This window comes from Eschrichtius robustus, chromosome 2 (assembly GCF_028021215.1).
Source record: "Eschrichtius robustus isolate mEscRob2 chromosome 2, mEscRob2.pri, whole genome shotgun sequence".
NCBI classification, from domain to species: domain Eukaryota; kingdom Metazoa; phylum Chordata; class Mammalia; order Artiodactyla; family Eschrichtiidae; genus Eschrichtius; species Eschrichtius robustus.
Window position 1 is genome coordinate 173122159 of NC_090825.1, and position 11919 is coordinate 173134077.

At 62.9% G+C, this 11919-nt stretch overlaps 1 protein-coding gene across 4 annotated transcripts; it reads left to right on the forward strand.

Annotated features, from left to right (window-relative positions):
* The first annotated feature begins 55 nt into the window (after positions 1-55).
* ZNF414 (zinc finger protein 414) lies at positions 56-10636 on the forward strand. 4 transcript variants are annotated; one of them, XM_068537070.1, is made up of 7 exons: positions 56-1195; positions 1519-1626; positions 1731-1836; positions 2380-2723; positions 2804-2854; positions 3293-3466; positions 10388-10636. In XM_068537070.1, the coding sequence occupies exons 1-7, from the start codon at positions 742-744 to the stop codon at positions 10513-10515; spliced, it is 1365 nt and encodes a 454-aa protein (XP_068393171.1). In that variant the 5' UTR covers positions 56-741; the 3' UTR covers positions 10516-10636. The 4 variants fall into 4 exon arrangements, with proteins under 4 accessions (XP_068393171.1, XP_068393172.1, XP_068393173.1 ...); XM_068537071.1 differs by lacking the exon at positions 10388-10636 and adding an exon at positions 3560-3736; XM_068537072.1 differs by lacking the exon at positions 10388-10636 and having other exon boundaries at positions 56-176; positions 886-1195; positions 3293-3736.
* The last annotated feature ends 1283 nt before the right edge of the window (positions 10637-11919 follow it).

An 11919-nucleotide genomic window follows, 5' to 3' on the forward strand; every position in this document is an offset into this window, starting at 1 on the left:
GCCCCGCCTCCTCGCGGAGCACTGTGCACAGGCCCCCTCCCCCATTCTCGCGAGAGCCGGGAGACGAAAAATGGCGCAGACGTGAGCGTGAGCCCGCGGCCACCGAAGGAGTCGCCGCAGCCTTAGCTGGCGCCGCCGGAGTCGCGGGAACAAGAGCCCGAACCAGGCCGAGGATGGTGAGCGCGGCGCCGGGGACGCGGACGCGGCGAACCAGCGGGGACTGGCGGGGAGCGGCCCTGTTGCGCACGTAGCCCCCGGCCGACCCCGCCCCCACATCCGGGCACTCGCCCGCCGCTGGCTATCACTCGGGGAGCACCCTACCCCCTACTTCCGGGCCTGGTTTCGACTGGGCCACGCCCACAGGGCTCGGGCACCACCCCAGATCTTCATACGGCCGGGGCCCCAGCACTTCCAGTTCGCCTGCACAGCTCGAGCCCGGCTGGTAGATATAGCTCCGTCCTCGAACACCCACTCGGCCACTACTGGCCCCTCCAGCAACTTCCTAGCCGCGCCCGGTTCAGAGCCCCGCCTTTACCCCGCTCACTCCCTCTGGGCCACGCCCCTGCCTTGTAGGGGCCTCCCACCTTTCCAAGTTAGGGTCAAAGGCATGCTTCTTTCATGTAGGTGATTCTTAGAAAGGTACCCCCTTCTACATTTGGAACAACTCCAAGCTCCCTCCCAGAGGATGGGGACACAGGAGGCAGGAGCTCAATCCACCCTCACCCCCTGCCACTCCTTAGGATGGGGGCTGACTGGGTGACGTCTCCGGGGGCATTTGCTGCTTCAGGAATGCCCAGTGGTCTTGGCGGGGTGGAGGAGTTCCCCTGGCTGTCCCAGGCAGACCCTGGGCCCAGAGGGGTTCTCCCCACCTCTTCCTTCCACCAGGAGGAGGAAACCTCGGGTCCCAGCCCGGACATGCCGGCCACTGCAGAGCCCAGCTCCAGTGAGACCGACAAGGAGGTGTCCCCAGTTGTTGCTGCTGTAGCCACCTCCTCTTCCATGGGGGAGGAGCCAGGCTCTGACCAGGCAGCCACACCCCCAGTGTGGGAACGTGGAGGGCTTGGAGGGACCCAGCAGGGTGCCTCCCCAGCCCCAGACAGTGGCCATGCTGGCCCTGGACCCGGCCTTGGCCTGACCAGCACTGTCTCCGGAACCAGTGAGGACCTGCGGCCTCCCAGACGACGCCCACCACCAGGTGACCCGTGATGGGGACTTCTGGGGGATCACAGGCCTGGAACGATAGAAGTGAAGAATACAGAGTATCTCCAGACTTGGGGCCCATCTAGAGGGAATCACCACTTACTGAGCCCCAGGTGTATGCCAGGCTGTGGCTACAGTGAGGAGCCAGGCCAACTCAGCCCCAACCCTCTGTTGGGGGAGGCAGAGGGTGAAGGCCCCAGTAAGAGACCATAGCGTAATTGCAGCCCCATACATGCCTCTCTGGGGTAGAGCCCTGGACAGTGTGGATGGAGAAGGGACGGTGACACCCCCCTCCCCCCGCTTCTGTGCGTCCTGCAGGGAAGCAGATACCCTGCTCCAGCCCTGGCTGCTGCCTCAGTTTCCCAAGCGTTCGAGACCTGGCACAGCATCTGCGTACCCACTGCCCACCCACGCAGTCCCTGGAAGGTAGGGCCAGGGTAGGTGGTGGGGAGGCAGGTTAGGGCGGGAGGCAGGCAGAGCCGACTGGCCACCCCTCTCCACTCCTCTGTCCATCATCCCTGCCCTGCCAGGCAAGCTCTTCCGCTGTTCCGCCCTGAGCTGCACCGAGACTTTCCCCAACATGCAGGAACTGGTGGCACACGGCAAGCTGCACTACAAACCCAATCGCTACTTCAAGTGAGACCCCGTCCACCCCCACCTCTGCTGGTGCTCGGTGACCGGGCAGCTCCCCCCAGCACTGATTTGACAGCCACTACCTGGGGTCCGGGCTTTTCTCCCTTCCTAGTCCAGGGGGTTGGGTCGGGGAAGTGGGCGTGACCTAGGGCAAGCCTTGCCCTTAACCTGCCCAGAAGAGAGACTGGTCGCTAGAGCAAGTTCCAGGGACCCCGAGGGCGGGGCTTGGAAGGGGTTTTGGGGGGGGGGGGGACATACTTGGCGCGGCTCCGCCCAGCCCTCTACCTCCCAAGAGGAAAAGCGATCACCTAAGTCACAATTGAGACTTCCTTCCTCATCTTCCCAGGGCTCCGACCTGGAGGGGTCCGGAAGGGTCACGACCACAGTAGGGGGACGCTTAGGGCAAATTCCTCCCCCGCAGATGGGGGATCTGTTGTTTGGGCCCAGGCTCCCTTACCACCCTCGAGCGGCGGCTCCTCAGGTTACTACGGATAGGCCCCTCCCTTGTCCCCCAGGAGACCCAGCCCAGCCCTGTGCCGCCCCCAGGTGTGAGAACTGCCTCCTGCGCTTCCGCACGCACCGCTCCCTCTTCAAGCACCTGCATGTTTGCGCCGAGCATGCGCAGAGCCCAGCCCCACCGCCATCCCCCGCCCTCGACAAGGAGCCACCAGCGCCCGAGCGCCTCCCGGAGTCCGACCCTGCGTCGGCGCCTGGGCTACAGTTCCCGCTGCTCGAGCCGTTCACGACCCCTGCCCTTGCCCCCACCGGGCCCTTCCTGCCCTACTTGAACCCCGCGCCTTTTGGCCTAAGCCCCCCACGCCCGCGCCCCTTTCTGGCCGCCGCTCCCGGGCCGCCCGCCTCCAACGCCGCAGTCTGGAAAAAGAGCCAAGGTGAGTGTGGGGGCAGGGCCGCCTGAAGGGTGGGCTGGGCTCCTTCTGACTTCTGACCTTGACCCGCCCATTTACCGCAGGTGCCGGCGGCAGCCCGCGAAGACCCCAGGGCGGCTCCGATACGCCCTCAGGTGCGTGCAGGTGATCACCGGGGAGGGTGGAGGGGATTTCTCTCCTGCGCCCTGCGGGGCATAGGGAATACTGGGAGGCAGCGGTGCCCACCCCCTTCCCAGGTGGCCAGAAATGTCACCCCCGAAATACAGGATTTTGCCTTAAAAAATTACGGCCCCTGCTCTTTATCTGCGCCGGCGTTTCCGTGTAAAACTCTCACCCGGTTCCCGAGTCCTTCCCCCTACGTTGGTTCAGAGGATGGGAGAGGGGAACGCGGATAAGTCAAGTTTGGTGCCGCCAAATACATGGGGAAACGCCCGGGAGAAACGGATCAGCCGGTCCAGAGCCCCGGCGCCTGGGAGCTGATGGGGAGGCGGGGAGAAAGGTCCGACCCGCCCTCGCCCCGGTACTCGCCCTCGCCCAGGGCCCGGGGCTGACGGCGTCCCGCCTGCCCGCAGGGCACGCGGCCCCGAGCCGCATCGTGTGGGAGCACACGCGCGGCCGCTACTCGTGCATGCAGTGCGCCTTCTCCACGGCCTCGCGGCCCGCCATGACCCTACACCTGGAGGACCACCGCCCCATCGCCCCCGCGGCCCCGGCGCCCGGGCAGCCGCGCCCCGACGCGCCGGCGGGTAAGGCCCGGGAGCGCGCGGGTGGGGAGGGCGGGGGCCCTGAGGCGAGGGGCGGGGCCGAGGCTCAGGCGCCCCCTCCTCTGCTCCACCCAGACCCGGCCCCGCTGGCACCCAAGGTGTCGCCGCTGCTGTCAGAGGGGGAGTGTTCGGTTTTCTCGCCGCTCTGAACCACGCCGCGTTGCGGGTGGGCTGTGGGTAGTTTTGTAATTTTAGAGGGGCCTGCGATGGGCGGGGTGGCGGGACAATAAAGGAGGCAGATGAGCCAGCCTGTGCTGTGTCTGGGTCCCATGCTCCTCCAGTGCAGTCCTGGGGCGCTCCCACCTCGGAAGGGGGCAGGCCTCCCCTCACAGCCCACCTGTGTCCCACCTCCCCTGTCAACCTCAACAGTGAGACAGCTGTTAGGTGGTCCTCTGTCCTGTCCCACCACTTCCAGAAACCAGATGAGATGGAAGTTTCCAGTTTTATTTTAAAACTTCCAGGAGTCAGGAGTGCCCGCCCAGCTGGAGCCCCCCAGGTCCTGAGGCCAGCACTGACTCTCAGGGAGGTGACAGGGCGGTGGGGCAGTCCCAGCAGTAGAAGGGAGGTGCCAGGGCCCCCAGGGCTGGGCACTCTGGCAAGCCGGGGCTCAGGCCTCGTCGTCCTCCTCTTCCTCACTGTCTTCGGCTGCCCACTTCTCCTCCCCCTGCCACAGCTCTGAGGAGGAGGGTGGGTCAAGGCCAGCCCTGGAGAGCCTGTGCTCCCTCCCTTCTCACCTCTCCCCCATATAGGTCCTCTTCTTCCTATCCTTCCTGGGAAGTCAGGCTGGGGCCAGAGTTCAAAATCTGGTCCCACACTGCTGTCACCAGAACCCTGAGCGTCAAACCTCCAGGGTATGGAAGTCCCACGAGTTGCTGGCAGCCACTCCTCGGGGCCTGGCTTTACTTCCTGCATCTTGCTCCCTTCCAGCTCAGGCTTCAATCCCGCGCCCGTTCTGGAGCACCGGAGGCAACCCCCCGCCCCTTCCCCCCAGGCTGAACACCTCTGGAAACAGGGGACTCTTCCGATCGTGCTCCTCCCCTGCGTAGTACCCCCACTGCTCCCCACAGCTCCCCTCAGCTCTCTGGATGAAGATCCTGTTCTAGTAGCCCACAAGGCCCCATCTTGAACCTCTCCACCTCCTCTTCTCAGGACCACACTCAGCATCTGTCTTCTCTTCCTCCTGGGGAACATAGACATCCTGTGAGCAAGAACCCAAGGACCAGGTCCCCAGCCCCACCCCACCCTGTTTCACTCCTTATCTCCTCCATCTTCCAAGTCATCAGAGTTGTCCTCTATCTATCCGCGGCCAGCAAGACACCAGTCATACCCTGGGTGGAGTCCCCAGGCCTCACACCCCTCACTCACCAGCCTCCTATCTTCCCCTTGCCCCCCTTACCATCCTCCCCCTAGTCCTCCTCGGAATCTTCGTCCCCCAGCATGTTGGCCTCAGTCTCAGAGTTGAGAAGGGTCCCCATCATCGAAGCCATCCAGGTAGCCACGCTCTGGTAATGACTCAAAATCCTGCTCCCGTTAGCGCAGCTGCTGTGACTCCTCGAAGTTGAACAGCTCCAAGTTCTGAAGGCCCTTCAGCTTCTCCTGGGAAGGGCAACAGGGAGATCTGGGCACCCTTTGGACGTGTCCCACCTGGACCCAGGAGCCGGCCTGCCCGCCTGCCTGCCCCACTGCCCTCAGCCTCACAAGGGGCTTCAGGGCTCCAGTGTCCTTGATGGGGTTGCAGCTGAGTCCCAGGTGGCTCAGGCCAGGCGTTCACTCCGCCAGCACCTCCAGGCCCCCACTGAAGCGGCTGTCACTCAGCACCCGCTGTAGGGCCAGACGGGCTGTCAGGGAACCCTGGGGCTCAGGCCCCCTGTGAGCTCCCCTCCCCCTTCTCAGCCAGAAGCCTTGGAACCGCAGCTGGGTGATCCTGGGGAAGACTCGGCCTCTCTGCATCTCACTTTCTTACTCCTTAAAATGAGCGTCATGAATGCTCATCCTTTGGAGTTCTTGTGAGGATTCAAAAGAGGAATGGGGAGAGAGGGAGGGGGCTTGGGAAATGTTCGCAGGTGGTTGACATCACTCCAACCACCACGCCTGTGGCCGGCTGCCTGGGCCCTCTCAGGAACCTGGGGAGGAGGTGGGTCAAGGGGCCCACTTTACAGATAGAGAAGGTGAGGCTAGGAGGGTAAGCTGACTGAGCCCTGACTCTAGCCGGGCCCGGCTCCAAGTCACTGATTCTGCACCACCCCAGAAGCGGGGCACAGTTACCACTGATGAGAAAACCCAGGCAGCGAGGCCCAAAGGGCACTCTCCCCTTTTCCTGCACTCACAAGGCTCCTAGACACCCTTGGGAATATGGCTCTAGGCCCACCCCTTCCTGCATCTTCAGGGCTTGGTGTTCCATCTCCAGGGTACCAGGGTCCCCCAGCCCCTGGAGTTTTCCCCATCAAGCCCCTCATTCAGCCACCCCCGAATCTAGGCAGTGCCAGTTCCCAGTCTGTCAGGACCTTCCCAGAGAGACCCAGGTATCTTGGTCCAGGTACCTGCCCCCCCCCCCAAACCGTGTCACCCACAAAGATGCAACAGCCCCTCCCATGGGTACAGTGTGTCCATAGTCCCCCGTGGGCGCCTCGCTGCCATCTGGAGCAAGCTGAAATTGCCCTGAGGCCTAGGGAGTTGGGTCACTCTGAAAACTGCCCCCTACCCTCACCCCCTCCCAACTCCCATCCAACCTTTGTCTGCTCGCCTGGGAAGTCTTACTGCTCCCACTGTCCCTTCTGGGCTCCTGCAGCCCCTGACCTCCCTCTGGCCAACCAAGCTGGGGGCCCCACAGAGGGTCCCTCCACCCCACCCCAACTCCAGGATGCCTGAAAGCTGAGTCCTCTTAGGGCCCCGGCTCCGCCCAGCAGAGGGCGCCCAAGAGTGTCGGTGTGAAGGGAGAATGAATGAGGGGCCCGCGCATCCAAGCAGGCACCCACCTTGCACAGCCGCCCCAGAGCGGGCAGGTTGGCCTGAGACTGCAGGCTCACGTTGAACAGGCTGAGCCGCTCCAGGACCCAGACCTCGTCATCATCCCCAGCCTCCTCCTCGGAGGCGGACCCACATCCGGAAATGTGACCCAGAGTGCACGTCTGTCCGTTCAAGGCCAGGGATGCACAGGCACAGAGGCTCCAGAATCCCCAAGCTGTGCTCTTAAGAGCAGACACAGGCAGAGTCATTGCCGACTGCTGTCTGTGGCCTTCATGGCAGAGGCGAGTGAAGGGCTCCTGCTGGGAATGCAATGCCCAGCCTCCGTCCCTGTCTCATCTGGATCTTTCTGGAAACTTCAATACATCTTTGCCATTCTTGGTGTGATCCTTGGACCAGCAGTATGGGCGTCACCTGGGATGTTTCAGAATCTGAGGCCCCACCTCAGACCCGAAGCACAACCCACACTTTCTCAGGGTCGCAGGGTGACTTGTGGGCACCAGTGCTCCTCAGCTGCACACTAGGAATCCCCCTGAGGGTGTGTAAGAAATCCCCAGGCTCAGGCCACACCCCAGACCAATTAAGTCAGAATCTCCAGGAGCTTCTGTCTTTCTGTGAACTCCTCAAAGGATCCCGGTGGCGTAGCCGAACTGAGAATCGGGGCTCTGCACTCTCCCACTGGGTGTTTTCTCCCTTTCTCTGTGAGCCCAAGGTCACTGACCTCCTGGGGACCGAGCCCTGCCATCAGAGTCTCCCTTGTCTGGCCAGGCCTCGGGCCTCGCACCCTGCACCCTCACAGCTCTGATCTTGCCTACCACCTTCACCCCCTCTCTGCTGGCCTCCCAGCTGTCCCCATTTTCCTCCTTTTCTTGTCCTCTGGGAGCCTTGGACACTCACCACCCACCCACCACCAAACGTGCCATCCCACCTGGGCCCTCAGCCCGTGTTAGGTCTCCCCCTGTAACAGAGAAGTCCTAAGTCCTGCTCAGAGCTGGAAATCAGACTGCAGGGAAGTGTTGAAATGAGGAAGGCGGACTGAGGCAACAAGAGCCAGCAGGAGGGCCTCACCAGTCAGGCTCGCTCGACTCCTGGGGTCTCAGGGCCCAGAACTGGCCGTGCCCCTTCCCCGCTGAGAACTACCACTCCCCCCCCACAGAGGCCCTGGGAGGAGTTGGCCTTGGCCTGCCTCTGTCGGCAGGAGGTCCTCAGGGCCTGGCATGAGTCCTTCCTGGAGTCCGGAGGTCAGCACACAGCAGGGCATGGGGTGGGAGCGAGGGGGCCAGCAGAGTCGAGAAACGAGTGGCTGTTGGGAGTCTGCTGAGAAATGATGCACAAAGCACAGTGCAGGACAGGAATTCAAGAAGCTCCCAGCAGGACCTGAAGACAGGCTGGGGCTGTCCCCCGCCCCTTCCTCCTCTGCCCTCCCCGCCTGGCCAGTAGACCCCACCCCGCGGGGCCCGTGGAGCAGAAGCTAGTCACTTCCTGAAGGCAGCGGCCCTGGCTCAGGTCCCACTCGCCCTGTGGCCCGTCACCCGCCTGCAGCCATGGTGAGTGAGCCCCCCAGCCCTGGGAGAGCCCCCCACTGGCCGGAGGCAAGGGATGCCACGGGTGTATATTGGAAGGTATATTCCAAGAGCGGGGCGGCAGAGGGGCAGGCAGGTTTTCAGGGTTGTGACCGACAAACGCCCAGAGGTAGGAGGCAGGCAGGACCCACCTCCGGGACAGCTCAGGCTCCCGAGGGGCCTGTAGCAGAGGCTGAGGCTGCGACTAGAAGGGGGACGGGTGGCACTGCCCAGACGACCCCCCCCCTCCCTCCCCCCATGAATAGCAATCTGATAACAGGCAGCCAGGGTGAGGGGCAGGGCCTTCCTGGGGTCAACAAAGTGGGTCACGCACATGCTGCCCGCCCCCCACCCCAGCAGCGCCCCAAGGCCTGACCTGCTGACCCCGACTTCTCTGGCCCCCTGGGTCACCTGGGAGCCCTGCCCCAACCCACCGGGTAGGGGGGCTTCCACAGAGGCGTCTCAGGCCCCGGCACCTTTCCTTGTTCTCCGGATCAGGGCAGAGTGAGGCACAGGCAGGGGCAAAGTCCCCGAGGTCGTACCCTTCCCCTCCCCGGTCTCCTCGACCCCAGGTGAAGCCAGGCCTGGGAGCTGTGGCAGGGCCACCTCTGGGGGTGACTTGTCGGTCAGAGCAGGCCTGGCCTACTGGCGCCTCTCCTGTGTCCGTGACCAAGGATGTGGGGCTGGTCAAGACCGTACCTGGGACGGACTTCCTGTGCCAGGGCTGGTGCACGTGCCCATGCTCGGGGGCCTGCCTGCCGGTCCTGGTGGGCATCCCTGACCATCAGCCGGGTGTCTGGGACTGTGGGGCCCTGCCCTCAGGTTTGCCTCCAGGTCTCTCAGTGTCTCTCCACGTGCGTCTGTGTGAGAACGTGATGGTCAGACCGCATATGCCTGTCTCTGTGTCCTGTACATTCTTTATTTCAACAAATAATGACTGAGCATCTTAGCGAAGGCCAGGCACTGGGAAGACAGCAATGCACAAGACAAGCTGCTGCCCTCGGGGCGCTGACGGTTCACAGGGGCTGGGGAAAGGAGGAGGAGAGAGACCAAAACAAAAAAAAATCCCACAAATAGTCAAGACACATTTAAAAAACAAATATTGGAACTTCCCCAGCGGTCCAGTGGTTAAGACGCTGCGCTTCCAATGCAGGGGGCATGGGTTCAATCCCTGGTCAGGAGAACTAAGATCCCACATGCCGTGCGAGGCATGGCCACCGCCCCCCGCCTCCAAAAAAAACAAGTATTAAGTAAAATAAATAGAATGATATAAGGTAGCAGGTACTAACTAAGAGAAACATCAGGCAGGTTGGGGAGGATAGAGAATACTGGGAAGGGGGAATCCAATCTTCTCTTTTTCATTTTAATTAGGGTGGTCTGGGAGGAAGGCCTCTCTAATAAGGAATACGGGAGCAGAGACCTGGAAGAGGAGGAGTGGGAGGAGAACCACGTGGTGGGGAGAGTGTCCCAGGCAGAGGGCAGGAGATGGGAGGAGGGGAGGCCAAGGAGGTGACTGGGTAGGAGAGGTCGACTCTACCGTTCAGGGCCTTTGTGAGATTTTTTTTTTTTTTTTATTCGGCTGCACTGGGTCTTCGTTGCGGCACGCGGGATCTAGTTCCCTGACCAGGGATCGAACCCGGGCCCCCCTGCGTTGGGAGTGCAGAGTCTTGGCCACTGGACCGCCAGGGAAGTCCCTCGTGAGATCTTTAGCTTCTACTGTGGGGAAATGAAGGAACACGGCCAGATTTTGAGCAGAGGTGCACAAACCGACTCAGGGTTAACAGGCGTCCTCCGGCTGCTGTGAGGGGACTGACCAGGGATGGGGGCGCGGGGTCGGGGTCAGGGGTGGGGCAGGAGACCAAGGAGGAGCCTATTAAATGATCCAGGCAACAGGGGATGCTGCCTTCCCCAGGCGGGTTCCTCTGGGCCAGGACAGTGGTGCAGGCGGTGAGAAGTGGTTGGATTCCGGATGTATTTTGAAATGAGAAAAGAAGGGCGGGGGACGGAGGAGGAGCTCGAGGACGCTCCCCTGACTGAGGGGGCGGGGCGGGCTATGGGGGCAGCAGGCCCCAGGGGCCCCAGGAGCTCGGGTCCAGAGCGGGGTGAGGCTGGGTGCACATCCTGGTCCTGAGTGGTGAGGTCAGAGGGTGTGGTAGTTTAGGAGAGCCTGGGACTCGCCGGGAGGCTGGAGACACAAAAACGTGGGAGTCTATGGCCAACGGAGATGGCGGCCAAGGGCAGAAGGTGGGGGAGAGGAGCTAACTGAGCAGGAGCCAGGGGTAGGGGGTGCGTGTCCGTGACTATGTCCGCCTGTCCCACATCCGTCTCTCCACCACCCGCATGTGTCTGAGTCCCTGCCTGACTCCGTGTCCCCTAGGGGAGTCATCAGGACTTTCGGAGCCTTCAAGCAAAGTTCCAGGCCTCTCAGCCCGAGACCGGCACACTCCCCAAAGTATCCCCGAAGCCCGAGTTCAACAAACTCCTCAAAAAGTTTCCACAGCCTGAGCTCGGCGAGCACCCCAAGAAGCACCCCCTGCCCGAGTTCACTAATCTGCCCAAGAAGCCCTGCAAACTTGAGTTCAGTGAACTCTCCAAGAAGGTCCCACAGCTCAAGGCCACTCCATTCCCCAGGAAGCCCCTGCAGCCTGAGCTCAGCCACGGCCCCAGGCCCCCCATAGGGCCCAAGTTCGGTGCATTCCCCAGGAAGTCCCAGCAGCCTGAGTCCAATGAGGCCACCCTGAAGCCCCCCCAGCTTGAGTTCAGTACCGTTCCTGAGAAGCCCCCGCAGCCTCAGGTCAGTGGTCTCCCTGAGAAGTCCCTGCCGCAGCCCGAGTCCACTGAGGTCCCCCCAACGCCCCCTTCAAAGCCTGAGTCCAGTGAGCCCCAGCCCCACTCCTCACAGCCCAACTTCAGTACAGTCCCCGGAAAGATGCCACAGCCTCCGCTGAGTGACCTCCCCGAGAAGCCCCCGCGGCCCGAGTGTGGTGACCTCCCCACGACGTCCTCGGGGCCCGAGTGCAGCCTGCTCCCCAAGGAGTTTCTGCAGCCCGAGTGGCTGCAGTGGCCCTGCAACTTCTCGCAGCCCAAGCCCAGATCTCTGCCCAGGAAGCGTCCGCAGGCTGAGTTCCTCGGTGACCTCCCTAGAAAGCCTCCACTCCCTGGCTCCCGTTCAGAGAGCTCACTGCCCACTGCCGTTGCAGGCTCCAGCCCTAGGTTTCCACTCAGCCCAGGGTTTGGAGCCAGGCAGCAGAGATCAGGAGCCCTCGCTCGCAGTGGAGGCTCGAGGCTGGGCCTCAAACCTGGCCACCCACCCCGGCGGAGGCCTCTGCCCCCGGTCAGCAGCCTGGGCGCCCCTCCAGCCAAGCCCCCACTTCCCCCAGGCCCCAGGGACGTCCAGAGATTTCGGAGGACCTTGGCAGCAGGCACAGGTGGGTGAGGGCGGCCCAGGCAGAAAGGAGGGGGTGGAGGCTCCCCGGCAGTGCCCGCCTCCCTGCCTCCCTGCCTCCCTGCCTCCCTCCCTGCCTCCCTCCCGTTCTCATCTCTCCACAGCTCTGACGAGGAGCTCTTCTGCCGGCCTCCTCCACTTCCGGGCTCCACAGCCTGAAGACATCCCACAGTGAGTGTGGGGAGTCACGGGGTGCAGGCGTGGGTCACGGGACCAAAAGAGGCCCTCATCTCAGGTATCCCCGCAGGGACCCAGATGAGGCCTACGAGCTGTACGATGACGTGGAGCCCACAAACGACTCCAGCCCCAGCCCCAAGGGCAGAGGTTTGTTGGTGACGGGGCCGGGCCCTCAGCCAGACCAGTCTGCCAAGGCACCTGGGGAACATTTGTCACAAGGGTGTGTTCTGCCATGTTGCTAGCGTGAGGCCAAGTGGCAATCCATATCCCTGATGGATTGAAAGCAG

What these genes read in the sequence shown, in the direction of transcription:
- ZNF414 (XM_068537069.1), top strand. Translation starts at nt 742, where the DNA reads ATGGGGGCTGACTGGGTGACGTCTCCGGGGGCATTTGCTGCTTCAGGA. An exon ending in CAGACGACGCCCACCACCAG is followed by an intron (nt 1,196 to 1,518) that starts GTGACCCGTGAT and finishes TGCGTCCTGCAG; the next exon opens with GGAAGCAGATACCCTGCTCC. An exon ending in ACCCACGCAGTCCCTGGAAG is followed by an intron (nt 1,627 to 1,730) that starts GTAGGGCCAGGG and finishes CTGCCCTGCCAG; the next exon opens with GCAAGCTCTTCCGCTGTTCC.